A 27,845-nucleotide genomic window follows, 5' to 3' on the forward strand; every position below is an offset into this window, starting at 1 on the left:
AGGAAGCTGCGGACAATAGCAAAGATTTCTCTGCTGTTATTCTTGGCTTTAGAGGTTCTATCTGCAAAGAAGTTTCCTTTGGCTTTTTTAATGGCAGCGTAGTACTCCCTCTGGGCGGCACGAAGTGCCACCTTCGCACGGGGGCAGTACTCCAGGCGCCGTCTCCGCTCTAATTTTTTACATCCCAATTTCAGTGATTTAAGGGAGTCGGTGAGCCATGGCTGAGAGGGAGAGCTCCGTGGGAGGCATTTCGTGGAGGACTGGGGGTGAGAATTGACGGCCTAGCTGATCCAGTTCGAAAACCTCTCCACCGCTCCATCAAGATCAGCAGCCTCGTCCGGGAGCGTGAGAGACAGTGCTCTGGACAGGGACGGGATGTTAATCTTCTTAGGATACTGTCCAGAGACCTTACCAGCCTGCAGATGGGAGCTACCAATGCTCCATGAAAAACAGATCAAAAAGTGATCCGACCAAGTTACAAGCCTGGGAGCTGATACATTAAGCTCGAAGTTGGAATATACTGGATCCAATAGGTGACCGCATTTATGAGTGGCAACCAGGACCCGCTGGGTCATATGGGTCAAGTTACAAAGATCTGACAGGTCCCTCGTCCCTGGGGCCAGCGGGTTCTCCAAATGAATATTAAAGTCTCCTAACAATAGAAACCTGGAGAACCGGAGCACACGTGAGGCAATAACCTCGTCGAGAGATTTAAGAAAGGTGCTAGGCGGGCCCGGGTGTCGGTATGCCAATACCCCACCCAAAGTGAAGTACGGAGATATGTTCAATGAGAACCCCAATGCTTCGCCCTCCATGATCTCCCCCGTGAGTTCCTTGGTGAGTGTCCACATTTCTCTGAACACTATTGCAACACCATCCCCGCTACCTGACTGACGGTCAACCCTAACTATCTTATACCCCCCTAGGGATGGCTAATTCAACCACTGGGGAGCAAGAATCATTCAGCCAGGTCTCAGTAACCAATAGAAGATCCAATTGTTCATCAACATTCTGCTCATGGACATCGGCCGCGTGTTTCGCCAGCGACCGTGCATTAATGAGAGCCACACAAATATTAGATTTCTGTGCTGTGGGAGGGGGAGGTCAGGCTGGTTCATGAGAAAGTGAAAGTGACATGAAGGGCAAGTCCTCAGCCTATCATTAAGGACCTCCCACTATCTGACAGAACAACAGGAAAACTTGTCTAGCCTTAGTAATGTCTCCCGGTCATAGGAGATCCTTTCAGACACATCCCTGGCCGTGTCACGGCCAGCGGTCCTGGCCCTGTGCGCTGCTGAGGCGCGGACGGGCGCAGACGGGCTTACCTTAGGCGTTTCGAAGTTTCCTCTTCGAATCGCATTGGGTGTTCCCTTAGTTGCCAATAAAACACATTGAGCACTAATAGAGGCTTCAGCTCTGGTTCTTCTCGTATACAGAAGTTAATACCAGGAGGTGTGCATATATATATATATATATATTCACTGAAAAAACCATAGGTTATAGACCATATATAGTTAGGAATTCGCATTTACAAAACCTTATTTTACTCACACAAAACCATTAAAATTCCATATATAGTTAGTTGCACTAACTATATATCGCGCACCCGCAATCCACTGCTGATGATGTCACATATTACATCATTCATGACATGGTCAGTGACATCACTGATGACATCACTGATGACATCTCAAATGACATCACTGATGACATCTCAAATGACATCACTGATGACATCACTGATGACATCTCATTTGACATTACTGATCACATCACTGATGATATCATTCATGTGATAATACGATGAACCTCTTCAGACTCTAATATAACCTTAGATACAATCAGTGTAAACAGACACTCACAGACTGTCACTCATCCATGGAGTTACTCACACACCTAGTCAGTCATGCAAAGAATCAATCACACCTCCATTTCCTCAACTATACAGTTATACAAACTTTACTTATTCAAACATATACTAACACATATTTACTCTCTTATACAATCCCTGATACAAGTTCACAATGATCCATACAGCCACTCACACATTCACTGGCTCTTATGCACAGTTATTTATATATGTCAACTCTCACATGTACTGTGTTTTACATATGTACTTACTTTGACATGTAGCACCGAGATATCCATTCACTCACCAATACACTCATGCACACAGTCAACCGCCCATACAGCTGTTTCCACATGCACTTTTGAAACCATACATCTAGTGAATCAACTGCTCACACATCTATGCACAGAGTCATACACCTCCCAGCCACCCACACACACACTCAGTCTCCCATACAAATACTTGGGCAACCAATCAATAACCCATATAGTTACTCATATAGCTACTTATCAACACATGCAACAGTTTACAGAACAACAGACATAATGATGCACAAATTAAGACAGTTTAGTCACTAACCCATGCACTCAGTGAGACACATTTAATCACTCACTCATACAGTCAGTCATGCACCTACTAAATCCTTCATCCAGACACTTATACATCCACTCATTCTTCAATATGTACGACATATTTTAACTTTACAGAAACATACAGTCACTGGATGTTGTCATCAGTGATGTCATCAGTGATGTCATTTGAGATGTCATCAGTGATGTCATCAGTGATGTCACTGACCATGTCATGAATGATGTAATATGTGACATCATCAGCAGTGGATTGCGGGTGCGCGATATATAGTTAGTGCAACTAACTATATATGGAATTTCAATGGTTTTGTGTGAGTAAAATAAGGTTTTGTAAATGCGAATTCCTAACTATATATGGTCTATAACCTATGGTTTTTTCAGTGAATTTTCAAGGTTTTGTAAATGCTAATTCCTAACTATATATGGTCTATAACCTATGGTTTTTTCAGTGAATTTTCAAGGTTTTGTAAATGCTAATTCCTAACTATATATGGTCTATAGCCTATGGTTTTTTCAGTGAATATATATATATACATACATATATAAACATACATCATCTGTATATCTATATAAATACAAACATAAATGCATGCATACATATACTTATATGCATTTTAGGGTTGTTAGGGCGTTTTCGTGTGTATTATGTTGCTTTTTTAGGGCTTTTGGGTCAATTAAGTAGGGTTCCCGGAGCCTAGGGCTGAGGGGCCGGTTCAGTTTCGTGCGTATTGGTGTTGGCAAGGTTTTGAGGGATTTTGGCGGTTTTTGGTCGAGATTTGGCCGTTTTATGGCTTTTTTTTGTGTTTGCGGGGGCGCGTATTCAGGTTGAAATTCGTCCTCGTTCCAGTGGATGGATTGGGCTGATTTTTGGTGAGATGTTAGGGAATCGCTGGAACTAGTGTCCAGCCAAGTTTGAAGCGGATCGGAGCAGTGGAAGTGCTTTAAAGAGCAGTTTTTGTGCGGAGTAGCGAATTGCCATGTTATTCAATCGGAGTTTTTGGTGCGCATGGAGAAGGTGAATTTGGGGTGTTCCAGTTGCGCTAGAGGGACGGGGCTTGGGTGAGCTGTAGGGAGCGTGGATCGGCAGGTGTGCCGAATTTTTGGGATTTGTTGGCCGAAGGGAAGGGTGTGCTTGGGCAAAGTCGATTTGGTGAAAACGGTGCGTTATTTACATGAAAGTTGAAAAAAACACTAATAAAAGCAAAGCTGAAAAGCCACCTCATTACAAACAGAATGGCTTTAACTTAAACGAGGGCGAGATCTATTGCATTTTCAATGCTTGTTTACTTTGGTTCCATCAAGAAGGCATTCAGATGTGTCACACATTTGCCATAAATTCTGAATGTTAGCACTCTAGTTGCACATTAGATCACTGTAGTAAAGCTACTGCTCACCAGGGACGTCTGCTGCTGGTATTCAAAGTGCATGTTTCAGTCTGCATGTCAGAATTTTTTTAATGAAATAGAAGAGGATTTGAGAAGTCACTCAAAATGATCCCTAATTTTTCTTTCTGAAGCACTAATCATACTTTCTATGGCAAAATTAACCCCCTCATGTTGTTCCTTTTTAAATTGAGTGTTTTCAGACTTACCACTTCATTCCAATCAAGATGGCTTCTGGTGTGCCATACTTTTGTCATAAGTAAGACTGTTAGCGCTCTAGTTGTTCTTTAGAACACTCTGGGACATTCTGTCATTGGGCTATACTTGGGGTACATCTGGGTGATATTTGGGCTACATTTAGGATCTTTTGTCTCTGGTGGCCATCTTGGGAGACTATGTCAGAATTTTTTAATGAAATTGAAGAGGGTTTGAGAAGTCACTCAAAATGTGCCCTAATTTTTGTTTCTGCAGCACTTATCATAATTCATATGGCAAAATATACCCCCTCATTTTGTTCCTTTTTAAATTAAATGTTTTAAGAGTTACCACTTTATTCCAATCAAGATGGCCTCAGGTGTGCAATACCTTTGTAATAAGTAGGACTGTTAGCGCTCTAGTTGTTCTTTAGAACACTCTGGGACATTCTGTCATTGGGCTATACTTGGGCTACATCTGGGTGATATTTGGGCTACATTTGGGCTCTTTTGTCTATGGTGGCCATTTTGGGAGACTGCATGTCAGAATTTTTTAATGAAATAGAAGAGGATTTGAAAAGTCACTCAAAATGTGCCCTAATTTTTCTTTCTGCAGCACTAATAATACCTTCTATTGCAAAATATACCCCCTCATTTTGTTCCTTTTTAAATTAAATGTCTTAAGAGTTACCACTTTATTCCCATCACGATGGCTCCAGGTGTGCTATACCTTTGTAATAAGTAGGACTGTTAGCGCTCTAGTTGTTCTTTAGAACACTCTGGGACATTCTGTCATTGGGCTATACTTGGGCTACATCTGGGTGATATTTGGGCTACATTTGGGCTCTTTTGTCTCTGGTGGCCATTTTGGGAGACTGCATGTCAGAATGTTTTAATGAAATAGAAAAGGATTTGAGAAGTCACTCAAAATGTGCCCTAATTTTTCATTCTGCAGCACTAATCATACTTTCTATGGCAAAATATACCCCCTCATGTTGTTTCTTTTTAAATTAAATGTTTTAAGAGTTACCACTTTATTCCAATCAAGATGGCTTCAGGTGTGCCATACCTTTGTAATAAGTAGGACTGTTAGCGCTCTAGTTGTTCTTTAGAACACTCTGGGATATTCTGTCATTGGGCTATACTTGGGCTACATCTGGGTGATATTTGGGCTACATTTGGGCTCTTTTGTCTCTGGTGGCCATTTTGGGAGACAGCATGTCAGAATGTTTTAATGAAATAGAAAAGGATTTGAGAAGTCACTCAAAATGTGCCCTAATTTTTCATTCTGCAGCACTAATCATACTTTCTATTGCAAAATAAACCCCCTCATGTTGTTTCTTTTTAAATTAAATGTTTTAAGAGTTACCACTTTATTCCAATCAAGATGGCTTCAGGTGTGCCATACCTTTGTAATAAGTAGGACTGTTAGCGCTCTAGTTGTTCTTTAGAACACTCTAGGAGGCTGCAGTAGAACACAAAGGAATCAACTGACAGTCTCTGTCCTTGTTGGATGTACATGTTTTACTGAGAATGTCAGACTTCATTTTCACATGACTGAGAAAGATAATGTGAATTTACAGAAAATATGCTTTCAGTTTAGCTTATAGATCCCCTTCCAAACCACTGTGGGAAAATCATGAGATATTAGTTTTCTTTCAAACAATATTCATGATATCACAGCAGAAGGTTTTTTCACATGGTAAAATCACCTTAGAACCCACCACAATTCCTAAAACGAGTATGGTACCATCAACAAATGATTTATAATGTAACTAAAGTCCTAAAACCCTCTATTAACTACAATGCTTTTTAATGAGGTGCTATCATGTATATTGGTCCCAAGATGGCTGCCAACACTTCTTGGATGAAGTGCTGACAGCCAATCAGATCAGATGTGTGGTTAGGCTCCGCCCAGATATATATCTTGTTTTGAACCTAAATTACTCAAAATCCACTGGAGCACATATATTGAGACCTAGCAAAGGCACATCGGGCTAACAGTCCCTACAATTTTGCCAAGTTTCGTGCAAATCCATTCAGCCGTTCGAGCTAAAAGTGAGGCCAACCGCCCTATGGAAATTAACATGGGAAAAACGCGTTTTGGGACCCCCCTTTTTTCTTGGCCCCCCCTTGATGAAACCCCCCCAAATTGTCAGGGGCTGCTCAGAAACAAAATGTTCCATTTTCCTGAAAATTTCAGCCAATTCCGTCCACAAACGCCAAAGTTATTAGACATAGAATTTTCAAAAATCCCATAGAGAAAAAATCCTAACTATATATACCTACTGGCGACCGCCAGTAGGTAATATAGATATATATATATATATATATATATATGAACAAATTCTCGCCAGACGCCAACGGCGCCACCAACTTTCCTGCCGGTAAGGAATGACGAAGAGTAGAAACCCAATCTGGTGCCAAACAAAGGTGCTTTGTTCGTGCCTTTCAACGCTCAGCATGTCCGCCATGACGCGTTTCGCCTGTGTCCACAGGCTTGATCACATGATGTGTTTTGTTACATCAGAGGGAAGTACTTATAGTGAACATAAAAGGTGGGCTAATCTTGCCACCATTTTTTGTTTAAAGTGGCAACATGGAAACTATAAAAAGACTACGGCTGGTAATCCATTTAACAACTATAATAGCCAAAATTTCATTAAAAATGTCTTCCAACCTCTTACATACTTTATACAATGTAATAAATATGTGCAAATCACACAATGTTAATAAATAAATGCATAATAATATACTATAACAACATTTATGTACACATTGCCGTCTTTTTAGTTTGTATTGCCATTTTTCTTAATTTCCAAGTCCAAGAAATGTCTATATAACCGAAGTGGGTTAATATAAAGTGCCTGTGCAAAGTTCTCACATTATGTAAACCATGTGTACCTCATCCTTCAGAGCAGAACAGTAGTTCAGAAATAATGCAAATTTTTTGCCATAAAGTGTATAGTGCATATAAAAAAAGAATTGATTGTGAATAAAGAGTAGCTGCCTATGCTTGTATTTGTTCATACTGGTGTTACTATTGGCAATCTATGCTGTTTCATTTCACTACGACTCCAGATGTTAAGTCTCAAAAATAAAGTCACCATGGCCCTTTGATTTATCTTGATACATCCCACCCTAATAGGTTGACTCTCCTGGGAGACTACAAGCAAGTGTTGAGATCCTCACTCGCATTGAGGCCCCCAGGGGTTCTGCTATCGAGCTCTAGTACTTATCTGGTTTCAAGGACCCGCAGTAGCTCCTCCCTATTTCCACCCCGTTTCAATGGCATCATACAATCGATGACATAATATTGCAGATTCTTGGGGTCACTGTCATGGGTACTTTCGAAATGCCTGGCCACCGGACACGTCTGATCTTTAGTTACGATGGACCTTATGTGTTGCAAGATCCGCTTGTGAGCTGGTAGTCAGGTGCTCCCTACATACTGTAGCTCACAAGGGCATTGTAACACATACACCGCAAATTCTGATTTGCAGGTGAGTCGTTTGGTTATGGGTACAGGTAACTCCTTGAATAGAACCTGGTAGTGGGTTTTGTTACAGCCATATCGGCAGGCTTTACAGATTAGGCACTTTTTAAATCCTCTGCTTAGTGCCATCCAAGTTCCTAAAACCGGTGGCTCCCGGTAGTTGTTAACCAAATTTGTCCGACATTGATATGGATTTTCTATAGGTCAGTTCTGGTTTCTTCCCTACCAACCCTCCAATGACAGGGTCCCCTGTCACCAGATTCCAATTTCGAGAGAAAATCCTTCTGATTTCTCTATGCTGTCGGTTGTATGTAACAATTGTCCTAGATTGCTCTGATGTAGTAGCTTTGTTATCTGCCTCATGGGAAGCTCCAGATGTTAGAGCCTGTGTTCTAGAGCGATCAATTGCCTTAGAAAGGATCTCCTCTGAGTATCCCCTGGCCTGAAACCGCTTCTTACTGGCTTCCTGCGCCCTAAAACATTCCTGTTCAGTGCTGCAGATCCTCCTGATAGGCAACATTTCCCCAAAAGGAATGCTGTGTATCAGGTGGTGGGGGTGCTGGCTGGCCGCATGGAGGACAGTGTTGCCTGCTGTCGGTTTCCTATGTAACCTGGTGGCTAATCCCCCATTTTCTATGTACACCTCTATATCCAAAAAGCAGACAGATGTCCTGTCAATTGTAGAGGTACATTTTAAATTCAGATTGTTGATATTTAGCTGCTCTACAACTGACTGCGCCTCTTTTGGGGGACCCTGCCAAATCAAAAATAGGTCATCTATGTACCTAAGATACAAGGGAACATGGTTCTGCATTGTGGCTAGATGTTGTCCCATGAGGACCTGCTCCTCCCACCAACCCATATGCAAGCATGCTAGGCTGGGGGAAAAACAGGCCCCCATAGCCACTCCCCTAATCTGCTGGTACACTTGATTGTTAAACAAAAAATAATTTTGTTCTAGACAGACCTTATTCATGGACTGAAGCATTTTGTTGTGCAATGAAAAATTGATGGCACTTCTGTTTAAATAATGCTTCACCGCCTTAATACCATCGCTATGTCTTATAGAGGTGTACAATGAAGATACATCCAATGTAATGAGCAAACATTCCGAATTCCACATAACCTCATTCAATTTTCGGATAAAATCTGAGGAGTCCTGCACATATGATTTCAAACCTTTCACCCATTCCTGCAAAAAATAATCGATGTATTTCGAAATGTTCTCAGTAGAGCTATTTATTGCGGAAATGATAGGACGACCAGGTGGCATGTCCACACTTTTATGGACTTTAGGTATCAAGTAGAAGGACGGTTTCACTGGGTATTCCTTCTTGAGAAAGCCAAACTCTTCCTTAGAGATCAGGTTCCCACTCATCCATGCCATCAATTTCGAATTTTGGTCTTGCCACGCTGTTCTTATTGCGGCCAAATTGCTCTTTCTATAGCATGAAGGGTCCTGTATTTGTTTTTCCGCCTCTTCAATGTACATTTGGCGCAGCTACAAAACAATATTTCCGCCTTTGTCCGCCTGGCAGACGATTATGTTTTTGTTTGAATCAAGTTTTTTCACCAAGTTATTATAGCTTTGATTCATTTTATTTATTGCGGCATGTTTCCTGTTAGTGGCTGTGTACAATTTTTTCAGGTCTTTGGTAATGAGTTCCTGATACACGTCCAAGTTATGGTGTGTCATGATAGGTACGAAAACCGATTTGGGTTTGAAAGGAGTACTACATGAAGCTCAATCTCCACTTGATGTTGTTAGTGGAGACGACGTTGACGGGCCCGATTCTTCCTGTAGAGCCAAAATTTCCTCAAATCCTGTGCGATCCCCTGCTTCCGATAAAGTTGGACTGCTGGTATCTCCACACATTTCTTTCTGGTGGGTTGTAACTTAAAATATTCCTTTTGTTTAAGCTTCCTTACAAATCTGTAAGCGTTCATTCTGGTTTCCGCGTAATTGAAGTTGCACGGTGGGCAATATGACAACCCTAAGCCTAGTATTGTTTCGTCCTTTTTTGTAAGTTGTAAAGTTGTGAGGTTTATTATTGAACAGGAGTTGACCCCTGTGTTTGATTCTGGGGTTGCTTGTTCCAACAGCCCCTTTGTGGCTTTTTCCCGTTGTTTGTTTTTCCTTTTGCTGCATTTGTCCCTTTCACTGCGCTTCCTGTTTGCCCTTTGTTGTTTCATTGTCCGCCTGCTTGCGCTCGTGATCTCAAAGTGTCTCGGCGGTCCTGGCACATGCAGCTTACTTCCTGTGCAATAGACAACTTTGTAAACCCCACCGTTGACGTGTTAGCCGCCTCATTTTTAGGGTCACTTTCTGCTGCAGAACTCGCATCAGTGGATGACATTGTGGCCGAGGTATCTTCTGCTTGTACTACGCGAGTCTTCCTAGCTCACGCTTTCACGTTTTCATACCTCTTGGCATAGGTAAAGATTTGTCTGTTTAAGTAATCTAGGCAGTCTCGCTCAAATTTAAAAGCTTTCAGTTTTTTAATAACGTCCTCCTCTTTGCCCAGTCTTAACATCATGTCGGCCCTTAGTTTGTCCATCGCTTCACTTGTGCCCATACTTGCTATTTCAATTTCAAGCTGTTCAATTTCCACTTGTAATTTGCAGCGATCACTTTCTGCGTATTTCACAAGAATAGTCATTAATTTAGCTGATGATTCTAGATTTGCTTCCGCCCATTCCGTTAACATCGCTGGGTAGGGTGTATCATAGCTTGGGGCCAAGCTTATGCGTAGACCTCTGGGTACACGACCCACCTGCAAGTATCTAGAAAGTGATTTGTTTTCCCACCGTTTAGATTGTTCTTTTAACATCAACTTCTCTAGCTTCCTGAACAAATCCCTTGAAGTAGGATTGGTTAATGTGCTCGTAGGTTGCCTTATAATGCCGGATCCCCCAGCCGGAGAATCTACAAACACCAAGTCGGCTGCCTTCTCTCTGCTCCGCAACACATCTACGGACATTTTATTGCTGTGGCTTGTATCGTCGTGCCGAGCACTACACCAATGTTAGACGGAATGACGCTGTTCTCAAACACTTGAATATTTGCGTCACCTTCGAGGCAAACTCCCCACTGGAAAATCGTTGTCTCCTACCTTCACTGGGCTACCCGTTCACCGTCCGATCTCCTGGTTCGGGTGGCGCCGACTCCCTTCATGCGGCAGGCAAATTTTCAGTATCCAGGGGCTCTAGGCGCGGCTCACTCCTCGCCGGAGTCTCGTAAAATCAGTTCTGGGACACGGAACTAACTGCTTCCTGCCACCGAGCCCTCGTTGGAGTAGGGGTTTCACTCGCACCACCGAAAGCTTCCTTTGTGCTTACAATGAACACATTCTCGCCAGACGCCAACGGCGCCACCAACTTTCCTGCAGGTAAGGAATGACGAAAAGTAGAAACCCAATCTGGTGCCAAACAAAGGTGCTTTATTCGTGCCTTTCAAAGCTCAGCATGTCCGCCATGCCGCGTTTCGCCTATGTCCACAGGCTTGATCAAATGATGCATAAAAGGCGGGCTAATCTTGCCACCATTTTTTGTTGAAAGTGGCAACATGGAAACTATAAAAAGACTACGGCTGGTAATCCATTTAACACCTATAATAGCCAAAATTTCCTTAAAAATGTCTTCCAACCTCTTACATACTTTATACAATGTAATAAATATGTGCAAATCATGCAATGTTAATAAATAAATGCATAATAATATACTATATAAATCAATAAAGGCTAGCTAGTTTAAGGGAAATATTAGGGAGACTCTGGTACGTCAGCAGTGACAATAAGTGGGAAAAACACTGTTTTCCTTTGAAAGCCCTCACCCACCGACCTAGTCGGTGGCATGCTTCATCATCGGGCCCACCACAGTGGCACCGAATGTGCCCCGGGTGTGCTTCAACGCCAGGTGACTGCGGAGCTGGTATGTTGCTGAGTGTGCAGTGAAGGGGTGTGAAGGTGAGAAATTAAAATGCTATCCAGGAGGTCCCAGCACCCGAGGGTATTAGCAATATTTAATGAACTGGGCCTCTGTTAGCAGGTTAAAAAGGCAATAGGACGTTTTAAGGGAGAGTTACAATGACCTCCAGCGTCCAGTGTGGTCTACATGTTTCAGCCAGTGCCTTTGTTATAAGCTGGCTTTCCTCAGGACCAAAAAGGGTGAAAAGTGCAAATAATAATAAACTATATTAAGTGAGTGTTGTTATTTTCTCTATGTGTCGCGCACGCTAAGGCGCTGTAACTGTTAGAGGGGGATTCCCTCAAGCTTTTCTACACAGAACACATAGGACAAAGACAAGACGTACAAGGAAGAGTCATATTAGGTTTACATTAAGTAAAAGAACCACTTTTAGCCGGCTTGTAAGGTGGTGTTCGACCTATATGCGGCTAAGGTGAGCTCATTGGGGACTCCATAGAGCTTGTGAGGGTATATTCAACCGTTAGTGAGGGGTGGTGGGCTAAAAACGAAATCACAAGGTGAGGTACAGGGAAGTAATAGTACTAAGTCCTCACTCTGTTATTTCAATGTAAAAAGCCTCATGGGTCGCCTGGCAGAGAAAGAGACCCTGTAGGGATAAAAATGAGACATACAAGGCTTTCTAACCTGTAGGGAGAGAAAGTTCTTACCCCATTTGCAGGATTTAGAGGGTTACTCACGAGTAGTTCGGTCTGGTTCCTCCTAGGACCTATTCATCCATCCGCGGCGCCCGAAATGCAGTGACTGGGCCGCAATGTGTGTCTTTTTATGCTCTAATCGTAATCTATTACACCTGGTTAGAGTGGACAGAGAAGGCGGTATGCGCGTAAAAACGCCCTATCATGCTGCGACCAACTGCACATGTGCAGGGGAGCAGCGCGTGGGCTCGCGCATGCGCGGAAGGCAGGGCGCGTCAATGCGCATGCGCAAGAAACGGGGCTCTGATGCGCATGCGTGGAGCATCGCCGGGTGAGCGCTGCAAGCGCTGGGCTGTATGAGCAGCCTGTGTGAGAACAGGTGTGCGTAGCGCTGGATGTGCGCTAGCCCGAGTGTTATAATAGACAAAGCACTAAGCTCTGGCACATGTAAAGAAACACAAGCGCTGGGCAAAGAGAACAACCTGTGAGTTAACAGGTGTGTGTAGCGCTGACTATGCGCTACCCAGAGGGTCATTATAAACGAAGTATTGGGCCACTGTGTAGAGAATGGGTAATGCCCATAAGGCTTAGGAAATACTAAGTAGAGAGGGGGGATCACTAGTTGGAGAGAAGGGGTCAGGGAGGACGCTCATGCAAGGGGACAGGGGCACAAGTGTCTCACATGAAGTGCTAGGTGCTACTGAGTAGGACCGGGGAGGTTATTACTGGCTCACAGCCCAAGTTGTATCGGTGGGCATGATATGGTTATACTGTTAGGCTATTCCATGGAATGGCATCGTTCAGGCCATGGATGTGTGTGGCTAGGCGGTAAATCCAGCGCTGCTCTTTTTGTAGAAGGAATCTTTCATCTTTGGCATTGTCAAATTTCTCAATGACAGTCCAGGAGAAATCATTTGGTGTGTGGTTGTGGGTCAGGAAGTGATCTGTAAGTTTACTGATATTTTTCCCACATCTTATTGTACTCCTGTGTTCGGTCATTCTTGTGCGTACCTTGCGAGTGGTCATGCCAATGTATCTCAGGCCGCATCTGCACGTTATCAGGTAGACCAGGTTAGTAGAGTTGCAGTTAGTGAAATTTCGTTGCATCCAGGTTTTGCCCGGTTCCAGATTGAGGGTTTTGGACGGAGATGTAAGGTGGCATACGCTGCAGTTGTTACAGGGTTGGTGTCCGATGATCTTGGGCAGGCCCCATGCGTTAACAATTGTGTTGTCTCTGTTCTGATTGGTCGTGCGTGGCCTGGTGTTGACTAGCTGGTCTCTTAGGTTGGTAGATCTTTTGTAAGCAATGCGTGGTTTTTCCCATTGTCTTGTGCCAGAGTTGATAATTTTCCAGTGCCGTTGTATAATGTTGGAAACTTGATTCGATGCTGTGTTGTACGTTGTTACACAGGTGAGGACTGGTTCTTCCTCAGGTTTGTCGTAGTTTTCCAGGAGGGCTTCTCGATTTTGATTCCTTGCTCTTTTGCGGGTTTGGTTTATTATCCTGGTGGGGTAACCACGGTCCCTCAGTTTGTGAACTAGGTCATTGGACTGTTGTTTATAGTCCTGGATGTTACTGCAATTGCGCCTGATACGTAAAAACTGCCCGTAGGGCAAGTTTTCCCTCAGGTGTCGAGGGTGAAAACTGTCAACACCCTCAACACCTGAGGATTCCGTCCAAAACCCTCAATCTGGAACCGGGCAAAACCTGGATGCAACGAAATTTCACTAACTGCAACTCTACTAACCTGGTCTACCTGATAACGTGCAGATGCGGCCTGAGATACATTGGCATGACCACTCGCAAGGTACGCACAAGAATGACCGAACACAGGAGTACAATAAGATGTGGGAAAAATATCAGTAAACTTACAGATCACTTCCTGACCCACAACCACACACCAAATGATTTCTCCTGGACTGTCATTGAGAAATTTGACAATGCCAAAGATGAAAGATTCCTTCTACAAAAAGAGCAGCGCTGGATTTACCGCCTAGCCACACACATCCATGGCCTGAACGATGCCATTCCATGGAATAGCCTAACAGTATAACCATATCATGCCCACCGATACAACTTGGGCTGTGAGCCAGTAATAACCTCCCCGGTCCTACTCAGTAGCACCTAGCACTTCATGTGAGACACTTGTGCCCCTGTCCCCTTGCATGAGCGTCCTCCCTGACCCCTTCTCTCCAACTAGTGATCCCCCCTCTCTACTTAGTATTTCCTAAGCCTTATGGGCATTACCCATTCTCTACACAGTGGCCCAATACTTCGTTTATAATGACCCTCTGGGTAGCGCATAGTCAGCGCTACACACACCTGTTAACTCACAGGTTGTTCTCTTTGCCCAGCGCTTGTGTTTCTTTACATGTGCCAGAGCTTAGTGCTTTGTCTATTATAACACTCGGGCTAGCGCACATCCAGCGCTACGCACACCTGTTCTCACACAGGCTGCTCATACAGCCCAGCGCTTGCAGCGCTCACCCGGCGATGCTCCACGCATGCGCATCAGAGCCCCGTTTCTTGCGCATGCGCATTGACGCGCCCTGCCTTCCGCGCATGCGCGAGCCCACGCGCTGCTCCCCTGCACATGTGCAGTTGGTCGCAGCATGATAGGGCGTTTTTACGCGCATACCGCCTTCTCTTTCCACTCTAACCAGGTGTAATAGATTACGATTAGAGCATAAAAAGACACACATTGCGGCCCAGTCACTGCATTTCGGGCGCCGCGGATGGATGAATAGGTCCTAGGAGGAACCAGACCGAACTACTCGTGAGTAACCCTCTAAATCCTGCAAATGGGGTAAGAACTTTCTCTCCCTACAGGTTAGAAAGCCTTGTATGTCTCATTTTTATCCCTACAGGGTCTCTTTCTCTGCCAGGCGACCCATGAGGCTTTTTACATTGAAATAACAGAGTGAGGACTTAGTACTATTACTTCCCTGTACCTCACCTTGTGATTTCGTTTTTAGCCCACCACCCCTCACTAACGGTTGAATATACCCTCACAAGCTCTATGGAGTCCCCAATGAGCTCACCTTAGCCGCATATAGGTCGAACACCACCTTACAAGCCGGCTAAAAGTGGTTCTTTTACTTAATGTAAACCTAATATGACTCTTCCTTGTACGTCTTGTCTTTGTCCTATGTGTTCTGTGTAGAAAAGCTTGAGGGAATCCCCCTCTAACAGTTACAGCGCCTTAGCGTGCGCGACACATAGAGAAAATAACAACACTCACTTAATATAGTTTATTATTATTTGCACTTTTCACCCTTTTTGGTCCTGAGGAAAGCCAGCTTATAACAAAGGCACTGGCTGAAACATGTAGACCACACTGGACGCTGGAGGTCATTGTAACTCTCCCTTAAAACGTCCTATTGCCTTTTTAACCTGCTAACAGAGGCCCAGTTCATTAAATATTGCTAATACCCTCGGGTGCTGGGACCTCCTGGATAGCATTTTAATTTCTCACCTTCACACCCCTTCACTGCACACTCAGCAACATACCAGCTCCGCAGTCACCTGGCGTTGAAGCACACCCGGGGCACATTCGGTGCCACTGTGGTGGGCCCGATGATGAAGCATGCCACCGACTAGGTCGGTGGGTGAGGGCTTTCAAAGGAAAACAGTGTTTTTCCCACTTATTGTCACTGCTGACGTACCAGAGTCTCCCTAATATTTCCCTTAAACTAGCTAGCCTTTATTGATTTATATATATAAACTGGGGATACAGGCTAGCTTATCTAGTCCTCTCTCTCTTGTTGATCTGTATAATAATATACTATAACAATATCTATGTACACATTGCCGTCTTTTAGTTTGTATTGCCATTTTTTTAATTTCCAAGTCCAAGAAATGTCCATATATATATGGAGACACACGCTTTATAGACCTTTCTAGCTAAAAATTCACTTCTAGAGATGACACTGTGTTGCAACCTGAAAATGGTTGGTGCGCTCAGAGAGCTCAAATGAAATCTGTTCTGTTTGTCTTCAGTAAAGCACCTCAGCGGTTACCACCTCTGAGCCCGGGTGCTTGATATTCAGAGAAAGTGACAGTCATCCTTAACTTTGAAGAGGTCAGCTCTGCGGCGCAGCATTGTATTGTATTGTATTGCATGCAGAGGTAGGTGACTTTTGGCTGTTTTAATGGTATTTTTTTCTTTTTTGAAGCTGTGCACCAAAAACATTGAGAAGAACCCTCATCCACCAGACAGACTACCTGAAGCTCAAAAATCCTGTGGTCTAGGCCCACAGCAGGGTGTTGAAAATGGATCGCTCCTACTTGGAAAAGGGCTGCACCGTGGATGTTCTGCTGCGGATGTGCATCGAGGCATTTGGTAAGAACGTTTTACTTTCTTCAGCGATATCTGTCCTTTTAACCTGGTGGTCATGCAGGGCGGAGGAATGGGAGGAATACTCTGCGGGACCAAGTGTCTGCTTTTGTGGCTTTAGTGGAAAGAGGCCCTATTAATCGTTTTTTGGAGGTATCTCTTCTGGAGGTGTGTCAGGGTGATTGGAGATGAGGACTGTCTCGTACAAAGGTGGTCGGGTTTTGAGAGCTGAAATTGTAGGCTGCGGAGAGTGACAGACTACACTTGGTTGCTCATCCAGTCTTCTTTGTTGTTTCAGACTCGGAGGGCAAGGTAACAGACCCGGAGCTGGTGCGTATGTTCCTGATGATGCATCCTTGGTACATCCCATCATCTGAACTAGCGGCAAAGCTGCTCACGCTATATCCTTCTGAATCTTGAGCCTTGTGTCCAGCAATATTGGTAGTCATGTTCTACCTCCTAGCAACCTGTTTAGAGGCAGATGTAATAGAACGTTGCGGCAATCAGCACACAGTTGATTCTAGTCTTGTTAGAAACAGAACCACCTCCAAGTCTTTCCTGAACCTCCTTCAGGAGATCGCTATTGGTTTTGATACCAAGTGGGGAAGGAATTAATTGATGGGGCTTTACATCCTTGGAATCTAGATTTAAAAGTAGAAACACATTTGTAAACTATCCTTCTCTGCCAAGGCCCCTAAGAAACTGAAGTGGGCTCTTCAGGAAACAACTGACCCCCCCCCCCCCCCCCCTCCCCCCGGTTAATGCCTGGTGCTGGAAATAAGACTTGGTCTCCAAAAAGGAGTGCTGATGGGCCTCACCACCAACCACTGGCTCAAATTAACCACTGCGTCGACCAAACTCTAAATAAGGCCATTCATTTTGAGTAAGTGGTTCACAAGGTAGTTTTTGGCTTTATTCAATAGACTCGCTTCTTTAGAAGATTGAGAGCCTTGCGTTCACATTCTACCATTTTATAATGGCACCCTGTAAGTTAACCTTGTATTCTGCTGATGGCGTTGTGAGGGGCATGGTAAGGCCTGTTTTCCAACCATATTGTTGCAAAAATTAGAAAGCTGGTCCATTCTGGTGCAAAACATTTTAGAGCCCCATGACATTGACATGTGCTATTTTGGCGATCCGCCTCTTACATCAGGGATGCATTTTTAATGCCTTTGTTGCTATCTGGTGCCCCTTTGTGGTGCCACCCTAAGGCAAATGCCTACTTTCCTTTTATGTACAGGCAGCAGGGGGGGCAGTTGCTAAATTATGGAAGTCTGTCTATCTCCTGAATGTTATGAAAGTCAACCAGTCTTGCACTATCAAACGCAGTACCCGCTGAACACTGTTGCACCAAAATTTGCCGTGTATGAGAATGATATTTTTTATTTATTGAAATGTGTGAATTATTATGTAGAACAGAATAAATTAAGAACACTAACTGTATGCATGACCAGATTATAAATGAAAGGTCTACAGCTCATACTGTTTCTAATGTAGAATTGATGCTCCCAGCCTTATCAGCCATGCAAAGGTCTTGCAAGTGAGGCCTAGAGCTCTTACAGGAACTCACTCAGTATTAGAGCAAGATCACTAGCCACTGTATCTGCCCACAGTTCCTGCCTAGTGGATAATGTGAGGAAATATATTGCAACGTATATAACTACAATGATCAGAATCATTGGAGTTGTGAGATTTCCGTCTATTGAAACCTGCAATTGTGATGTAATGGCTACTTGCAAATACACAGCGACAAAGACCAAATGCCATATGAGCCCCGAATAAGAGGGGATGGGGATATTAAAGCTACGGTACACCCCTAAAAGGCATTGGTGATGGTTTGTTGGAATCCATTCTTCAATATGATCTGTGATCTGATCCTAAAAAAGCTTTAGACACTTCCATATAATTTTCCTATCTAATCCATGGTAAGATCTGCGACTCCTTACTGAAGCTCAGCTTTTCACCTTTGTGTGTTGCGTGTGAGCCTCATGTTTACCTGCAGTCAAGTTTTACATGTAATGATAAGGTTTAACCACCTCAATGTTTATACCTCCTCCTGTTCAGTTTCATGTTTGTTCATTCAGAGCACACCACAATCATGGGTCTAAGAACATTCACCTCTGGTTTATTCAAGTCCAGATTATCTTCTGCATCCTTCAGGTTTCTCTCAAGGGCGATGTGGGTTACGTTCAATATTCAAACATTGGTAAAGCTTACACGTCCAGCCTTGACAAGCGTGCACTGATTTTGAGAATTTGTTTTTTTCTTCCAAACATGAAATATGTAAAAACAAAATGACAGACATAAAAAACAAAGGAGTGGGCCAGCAGTTCTTGCAATGGAGTGCACTCTTTTTCAGAGGGCTGCGCACATTTGATGAGGCAAAATGATGGCACTCACTGCTCCAGACAGCCTGTGCATGAAGAGGCCTGACCCATTGCTGCATGCTGGGATTGGCAGACGTTAAATAAGAATGACACTTCAACACACTTGAATGAAGAGGGTTACTTAAACCCCATGTATATATCTAACCATGTATATCTTTTTAATGAATGTATGGCAACTATAAGGCAGCAGGGCAGCTGAAGTTGTCTCTAGGCTAAACGTAAAGAGCCGGCCACTTAAAAAACATGAAATGCACGAGCCATTGTTAAAGTTTAAAGGAAATAAATGAGCAAATCTTTTCAATTTATCAAATTTAGACACCCATCAAAAAGTCAAGTTAAGACTTGTGCCACAACAGTGCTTTTATTTATTAGAGTGTTCGCTTAGTTTTGGCTGGTGACGGGAAGCCACTTCACAGGCCTAATTCTTTTATCTGAAACGAAATCAGCCGCCTTTCTGTGCGACTGTGTTATGGAAACCTCGGAGAGCTATTGCGGTTTAATAATTGCATACGTTTCAGAGACGTTTTTCAATAACAAGCTTTTCCATTTTAGCGCACAAAAAAATGACGCTCACATTTTTGTACGCCAGTGAAATGCTAATAAATGGAGGACACACTTCTCTGAAATTCCCCACACTGCTTTAAAACACTGTTGCCCTACAGTGTTTGGCCTTCTGAATTAATCTGATGTCAATAGAAACAGTGCAAGCAAGACAGAAGTCTGTCTGTGCCAAAGGAGACATTTTTTCCATCAAAAAAGATTAGCCAGTTGATGGAACCCATCACACTAAATCATCTGTTCAACGTGGCCTTCCCAATTACAGAGCCAGAGATCATGTCCATCAGAAGTAATGATGCCACTAACAATGATCTCTTGCTAGAAATCAAGCCTCCGGCCGTTATCTCCGTAATAGTGCCCCACAAGTGCCTTTAAAATGCATGTAATTAGGCCACACTGAGGTTGTATGTCAATATATAGAGGTCGTTAATATCGACCTACAAAAATGTTGCTTCCTCTGAATTGTCAGTTAGGTATATTTGTACTGTTTTTAACTCCACATCCACTTACCTTGATATGTAGTTGCAGTCAATGACTTGCATCCAGTATTTTATCATATGCTGCATATAGTCAACTCGGCCTGCAACCCTTTCTCTTTGCGCATGGCTTCTCCCTGATAATAATCCCACCAGCCCTAAATATATATGCCAATAACTAGAAGTCCACATACAGGATTAGAGTTGATAATCTCTTTCTCCAATTGCTAGTCATAATTAATGCCCTTTTTAATCCCGTTTTAGGATTTAAACCAATATTTAGTTGCCCCATCAAGATAATAAATGCTGATATTCAGTTATTCCTTTATGGATTTATGTACTTTTTTTGTCAAATATCCAAGTCCGCCGACCTTTCACATTGTTGTCCAGGGCCACTGGAATTCTGCAGCATGGGAGCACCATTTTATGCGGCAGGGTTGACTAAATTGTGCAGCAAGAAAAACCGAATTATGCGGCAAAATGCTGCACACTTTTTTAAGTATTCATTATTTTCTCATATTTAAACTTGGCAATACTGTCTAGGAAAAGATTTCACCTCATTAGTACAAGTGTAACAACCAAATACAGAAATAAGCAAATGAAAGATGACCAGTTAACTTTTGTGAAAGGTCTACTACACTGTGTTCAAACACATACTGCAACGTTTTTTGTAACTTTTGATCCGTTTGAGCTAGAAACCAATTATGCAGCAGAGAATGGATTATATGGAAAATGTGGCGAATCCATAACTATGCGAAAAAAGTTGCAGCTGCAGAATTGCAGAATTTCAGTGGCCCTGTTGTTATCCTATGAGCCAAAAGCCATGGGATTCCACCTCTTTTTTTATGTGGCACTGCTAGAAACCCATGGCATAGAGAGACAGAGTGCTTTATGGCAAATATTAATAGAATAGGAACTTCCACAAAATCTGCAGGTGGAAAAGATATGAGATGACATGTACAATAGTGAGAAAAGAAAGCTATATACATTAGTATCCCCTTCGGCCGACATTGCCCGCAGGCAGTGTGTGGCTGCACAGTGCCAAGCCATGTGGGAGGAGTCAGTCTTGATTGTGCTTCTACCCTGTTTTGGGAGACCAAACGAAAAGAGGTATGACATCTCCACAGATAGTGTACCTGCTGCAATCCTCTGTTCTACCACATCCACCATCTCCCTGCCCAGATACCCTGTCCAGCGAACTCCGGCCTATCCTAAAGGAAGGTGCAGCATTCCTCTCTCTTTATAGGTAGAGGTCTGCTGTACCTTGTTTTTAGAATAACGGAACAATTTTCTGCAGAAAGCATTTATTGGGATTCGCACGTCTTTACTGATCCCATTTCAGCTTGGAAGAAGTTAGGGGATATGGGTAAGCCCCTGCTCGTGCCATTTAATTCTCTGAGTGTCTAGGGCAGCACTGTATATTTGAATTGTTTACCACTCTTTAAACTCCATGGCTGTGTAAGTGTTGAAAGCTGTGCATTCCTTGCCCCAGGACTAAAGGTTTACTTGAATCACAAGTTGGCATGTGCAACTGGTAGAAGTGCTCCCTAGGTGCTTTACCCAGTCACTCTGTAGACTCTAAAGTTCATTACAAATTATTTGTTGGGAATCTTCCTTAATTCCTCTGTGTACCTCCCAGGAGACACCCGGGGCTGAAGCGAACAGCCAGAGAGCCAAGACCTGTCACCTGGTCAGGTGAGTCTCTCACTGTCCTGTAGCAGTTACAACAGTGTTTTTCTTCTTCAGGTTGGATGGGCAGGCAGGGAAGGGTTACTAGCTGGGTGGTGGAGGTGCACATTGTATTCAGTTGATACTGCTACTGACTTTAGGAAATGGTGGCCTGCAAATTCTTCACCTGCCAGCCATGTTTGCCTCACATCGATGACCTGACATTCATTAGTTGCACCATGGACCCCTGCTTGTCCGAACCTCCCTCTATGTATCGGCCATATGTTTGCCCACAACCTTGCTTTGGCTGCTTTGGAAATGTGGCCTCTGTATTGCATCCCACAGGCAATTTATAAATAAAGACCCTTCAATGGTTCAAAAATTAGCAATGCCCAGAGTTGTCAAGTAGAAAAGACAACATTCAAGGCAGTTCAATAAAACAGCTTTTGTTCATCTGTCTTATGTGCCACTGAAATGCTGTTTCATGGGCACTGCAGAGTGCCGCAAGACACACTAAGCATACAGATTGCCAAAACAAAGATCTAGCCAGACAGCATCATATGTCTAAGGGTATATTCTGAGAGGTTATGCATTCTCTGTCCATGGTAAATTCGGGAGCTCTCCAGGTGATCCCTAAAAAGCCCAGCTATACCCTCATTTGAATAAAGTTATAGATCAAGCAGAAGGCCTAAAGTTGGGTAGTGAGTACAATTCGGAGAAAATACGCAATCCTTGACTAGATTCTTCTTAGAAACCAGTGATAAAAAGTTTAGAGCCCGTCTAATTTCCTTCTGAGTCCAATATTTATATCCCTCCCTTCCTTGATTCTAGGGCCACCATATATCTGTAAATGAATTGGGGACAGACGGACAGACAGGGGGCACCCGAGTTGTTTATGTTCAGGTGATTCCTGGATTTCTAGACCCTCGGGGTCTTTGTCATTCTCTTCACAGAGGAGGGGGTTTGCCCAGACTACAAGTGAGTAGCTCATCCAGTCCTAAGTTTTTCTCTGCATTCTGTGACTTGTTGGACTACTGTTATAGTGGAATCATCAGAACTACAAATACCAGAATGCCTAGAAAACTTCTGGGCTGGATAGCTTACTCTTTCATGGAAAAGAGGCACTCAATAGCTCTCGTTTGTCTACATATTCCACATCTATTGTTCACTAAATGTATAATTAATGTAAATATAAATGGCATATGAATAAATAAATACTTCCTCCCCCACCCTCTCCACCCTCTGGGTCCCACCCTCCCCTGCGTTCAATATCCTCCTCAACTTTCTTCTATCTAACCATGCTGCCTCCTCCGCTTCCTTACTCCAATTTGTTAATGCCTTTACGTAAGACCTTGCATTACATATACATTCTGCAAAGCACATCTATACCTTTGGTAACCATGCGCATTGTAAATCTGTATAAATAAATAGCCTTCTATTTACTGCTTTGGGGTTGTGTAAAAGGCAAATAATATAAACTACAGAAAGGAAACATGACTCTAGGAGTCCTATCTACCTTCTGTTGCTGCCTTTACTTTCATGACCCCTGAGACTAGGGGTAGCAAAGGGCATAAGACGAGTACCAAAGGGCATAAGAGGAGGAGGATTTACTAGCCAGGGCTATCTCTCGCTACCCCACATGGAAGTCTATGCGGCAGCACTTCTCAATCCTGGCACTTAAATAATTCAATTCAGAAAAGGGGGTGGTGATGAACAGAGTGTCTGAATTAAGCAGACCACTCTTACCCAGTCCAAAGATCAGGGCTTGATCCATCACCGTTATTTATCTCACTGCACCATCCCAGCTCAGAACCTGGCTATATGCAAATCAGTCTGTCCCTGGCCCAGTGCATCATGGGAACAGGGCAGACTAAACTACCAAGCCAATTCTTCACCAGAAAGGAGACAAGCTACCGGGGACCGGTTTCTGGCATTTCAGCCGTCTTCGGCCCGGCTTGCTTGAATCCTGATGGAGCAGTGAGAAAGGGACTCATGTCTGAGTATACCCTGCCACACCTATAGTGGCCAAAAACGATTCAGAAAAGGGGGTGGTGATGAACAGAGTGTCTGAATTAAGCAGACCACTCTTACCCAGTCCAAAGATCAGGGCTTAATCCATCACCGTTATTTATCTCACTGCACCATCCCAGCACAGAACCTGGCTATATGCAAATCAGTCTGTCCCTGGCCCAGTGCCTCATGGGAACAGGGCAGACTAAACTACCAAGCCAATTCTTCACCAGAAAGGAGACAAGCTACCGGGGACCGGTTTCTGGCATTTCAGCCGTCTTCGGCCCGGCTTGCTTGAATCCTGATGGAGCAGTGAGAAGGGACTCATGTCTGAGTATACCCTGCCACACCTATAGTGGCCAAAAACGATTCAGAAAAGGGGGTGGTGATGAACAGAGTGTCTGAATTAAGCAGACCACTCTTACCCAGTCCAAAGATCAGGGCTTGATCCATCACCGTTATTTATCTCACTGCACCATCCCAGCTCAGAACCTGGCCATATGCAAATCAGTCTGTCCCTGGCCCAGTGCATCATGGGAACAGGGCAGACTAAACTACCAAGCCAATTCTTCACCAGAAAGGAGACAAGCTACCGGGGACCGGTTTCTGGCATTTCAGCCGTCTTCGGCCCGGCTTGCTTGAATCCTGATGGAGCAGTGAGAAAGGGACTCATGTCTGAGTATACCCTGCCACACCTATAGTGGCCAAAAACGATTCAGAAAAGGGGGTGGTGATGAACAGAGTGTCTGAATTAAGCAGACCACTCTTACCCAGTCCAAAGATCAGGGCTTGATCCATCACCGTTATTTATCTCACTGCACCATCCCAGCTCAGAACCTGGCTATATGCAAATCAGTCTGTCCCTGGCCCAGTGCATCATGGGAACAGGGCAGACTAAACTACCAAGCCAATTCTTCACCAGAAAGGAGACAAGCTACCGGGGACCGGTTTCTGGCATTTCAGCCGTCTTCGGCCCGGCTTGCTTGAATCCTGATGGAGCAGTGAGAAAGGGACTCCTGTCTGAGTATACCCTGCCACACCTAGAGTGGCCAAAAACGATTCAGAAAAGGGGGTGGTGATGAACAGAGTGTCTGAATTAAGCAGAACACTCTTACCCAGTCCAAAGATCAGGGCTTGATCCATCACCGTTATTTATCTCACTGCACCATCCCAGCTCAGAACCTGGCTATATGCAAATCAGTCTGTCCCTGGCCCAGTGCATCATGGGAACAGGGCAGACTAAACTACCAAGCCAATTCTTCACCAGAAAGGAGACAAGCTACCGGGGACCGGTTTCTGGCATTTCAGCCGTCTTCGGCCCGGCTTGCTTGAATCCTGATGGAGCAGTGAGAAAGGGACTCATGTCTGAGTATACCCTGCCACACCTATAGTGGCCAAAAACGATTCAGAAAAGGGGGTGGTGATGAACAGAGTGTCTGAATTAAGCAGACCACTCTTACCCAGTCCAAAGATCAGGGCTTGATCCATCACCGTTATTTATCTCACTGGTCTGCCCTGTTCCCATGATGCACTGGGCCAGGGACAGACTAATTTGCATATAGCCAGGTTCTGAGCTGGGATGGTGCAGTGAGCTAAAAAACGGTGATGGATCAAGCCCTGATCTTTGGACTGGGTAAGAGTGGTCTGCTTAATTCAGACACTCTGTTCATCACCACCCCCTTTTCTGAATCGTTTTTGTCCACCATAAGCGTGGAAGGGTATACTCAGATGTGAGTCCCTTGCTCATTGCACCATCAGGATTCAAGCAAGCCGGGCCGAAGACGGCTGAAATGCCAGAAACCGGTCCCCGGTAGCTTGTTTCCTTCCCAGTATAAGAATTGGCTTGGTAGTTTGGTCTGCCCTGTTCCCATGATGCACTGGGCCAGGGACAGACTAATTTGCATATAGCCAGGTTCTGAGCTGGGATGGTGCAGTGAGCTAAAAAACGGTGATGGATCAAGCCCTGATCTTTGGACTGGGTAAGAGTGGTCTGCTTAATTCAGACACTCTGTTCATCACCACCCCCTTTTCTGAATCACTTAAATAGTTCAGGCAAATATGCAAAGGCAGGAGACCCATGATTCTAGCCTTTTCAGGAGGCCAGCATTCATATGATTATCCACATACCTCCCAGAGAAGATGTGTCAAATTAACCACTTAGTTCTGTGATGCTAACAGGGGGTCGCTTCCAACACTTCTGATGATGGCATACTTTTGCCCACTTTTTTGGGTTTACAGCTCTATACTGTTTTGAAGAGTTTGGTTTTCTTTGGCAGCAACAGGTGTTATGATATACCATCCTCTCATGAGCTATTGGGATTCCTCCTGGATCAATACAGTCATTTTAATGGTTGATCAGCTGTCTCCAAAGTACTTATCTCCTGACCCCAGATTTACAGGAATGTACACGACACCGGCGTCCTCCTGTAATAAAATAAAGGTAGATGCAGAAAAGTTCTCCTTCTGCCTAGTGGCGCTTTTCATGCCCTAGAAAGTACTTCAGTATGTTATGTGTGTTTTGACCCTAAATACCGAAAAGTGATGTACAGTAATAGCTGAATTCATTTAAACCACTGACAGTTACTCTGGAAAGTGTTCCATTCCTCTTTATTGCTTGAGTCTGAAAATTACATGTATTGGTCCCAACCTTATGAAAAATCAATGTTGATCCTACCCCAAACCTGCCACAATAGTTCAGACTGAACTGTCTCTTTGAATTTGTATTTTGTTGATCTGTAAGTATACAGACAAGCTAAAAATATGATTGAATGAAATGTGTCTATTGTACTATGAGTGATTCAGATTATGAAATGCATTGATTCCATCACATTTGCTGTCTGAGCAAGTTACCTTTAGTGGCACTGTATGACCAGTCCTGGGTCTGGAGCTCGCTGTGCCATACGAGTTGAGGTACCACCTCCACTACAAGGCCGACTAAGGGCAAAATGCATTGGATTACTTGTTTTTCCTTGACAGTGGATAAATAAGGATGGTATTTGCACTGCACAAACTTGGTGCAAACCTGAGAATCAGCTATGTCTACTCCTCAGCGGTACGTATTGGGGAAAAAGGGCGGGCAGGGGAGGGGTCATGGATAGGGGGGACAGGGGACTACGAGACAAATATGAAAAAAAAATTAAAAACGTACCTGTTGTCCTCCAGCATCCCGTGGTGCTCTTCCGCTCCTCTTTACTGCAGACAGGCACAGTCTCCCAGCCTGCTTGTGGCCGATCCTGAAGCTGCTCCCCTGAATGAGAGCAGCTTCAGGATTGACCTGAGTGCCGATGATTTGGGCTCCAGGACAGACTGGGAGTCTGTGTCTGCTCTCTCTGGGGTTGGAGAGAACTTCACTGCGCATGTGGGTTTGGATGGCCTGAGACGTCCTGCCAAACCCACATGTGCAGTGAAGGCAGTGCCCAACACTCCACCTCCAGCCTGGTACCACCCTTGCCCCTCCCCCCAAGCCTTGAAACAAGCTAAATAAAACAGGTTTTAAACCCTTTTGATCGTTTTATTTTTCAAAAATTTCAAAATGCTGGCTGGGGGGGGGCTAATGCACCATAGTGGCGGAGCCGCCACTGGGAAACCTTTATCTCGGGTTGATGTTAAAATCACAAATACAATAACATTGCGATGGCTGTCAAGTACATTTTGTCCCATAGTAACAACAGAGAAGAGTGAGTTTGCAAACCGTAAAGGTTTATTAGCAAGTGTAAGGCTCCAATTAGATCAATTACACATAAATCAAAATTCACTTGAACATAGCTTACATGAATATGATGTAAATAATTCTAATTACTTACTGCAGGTACTTTGTTATTAAAGGCAAACATGCACACCAAAGCATAGTCTTGTTCCCATAAAAGAAGCTAAGTTGTGGGCAGGTCGGGAAAATTAAGAAGCAGCAGGTGTCAGCAAATATAGTATTGAAAGATGAACCAAAAAAAAGGTTCTGATGAGAATGAACGTGCTTGCTCTCAAGAGTAAATGTAAGAGCAGGAAAATAAAAGGCATTGGTCTGAAGAGAAGGAACATGACTTCCACGGTGGTTGGGGCAAGGGTTCTAATTAGCAAGCTTTACACAGTTAAAACATGAGTTCCATCCAAGTTATATAATATTCAGATTCCCATCAGGCAGGAACCAATCACAATCCAGTACTCCTCCTGTACTTCCTGTTGGCCTCCTTAGCACAGATCATACAATGCCATCTTCTTCCATTACTGCGACCTTCGCAATATCTCACAAAGGAGTGTATTCATCCCATCAGGTTTTCCT

The 27,845-nt window shown here is 43.9% G+C and overlaps 1 protein-coding gene across 1 annotated transcript in view; it reads left to right on the forward strand.

Annotated features, from left to right (window-relative positions):
• RASGRP2 (RAS guanyl releasing protein 2) overlaps nt 1-27,845 on the forward strand; it is a 362,009-nt gene that overhangs the window by 80,307 nt on the left and 253,857 nt on the right. The window contains exons 2-4 of the mRNA XM_086938498.1: nt 16,310-16,476; nt 16,769-16,871; nt 21,524-21,586. Coding sequence (XP_086794624.1) covers nt 16,407-16,476; nt 16,769-16,871; nt 21,524-21,586 — 236 coding nt within the window. The 5' untranslated portion in view covers nt 16,310-16,406. The remainder of the gene's footprint in view (nt 1-16,309; nt 16,477-16,768; nt 16,872-21,523; nt 21,587-27,845) is intronic.

The sequence above is a fragment of the Lissotriton vulgaris genome, chromosome 9 (assembly GCF_964263255.1).
Source record: "Lissotriton vulgaris chromosome 9, aLisVul1.2, whole genome shotgun sequence".
NCBI lineage: Eukaryota > Metazoa > Chordata > Amphibia > Caudata > Salamandridae > Lissotriton > Lissotriton vulgaris.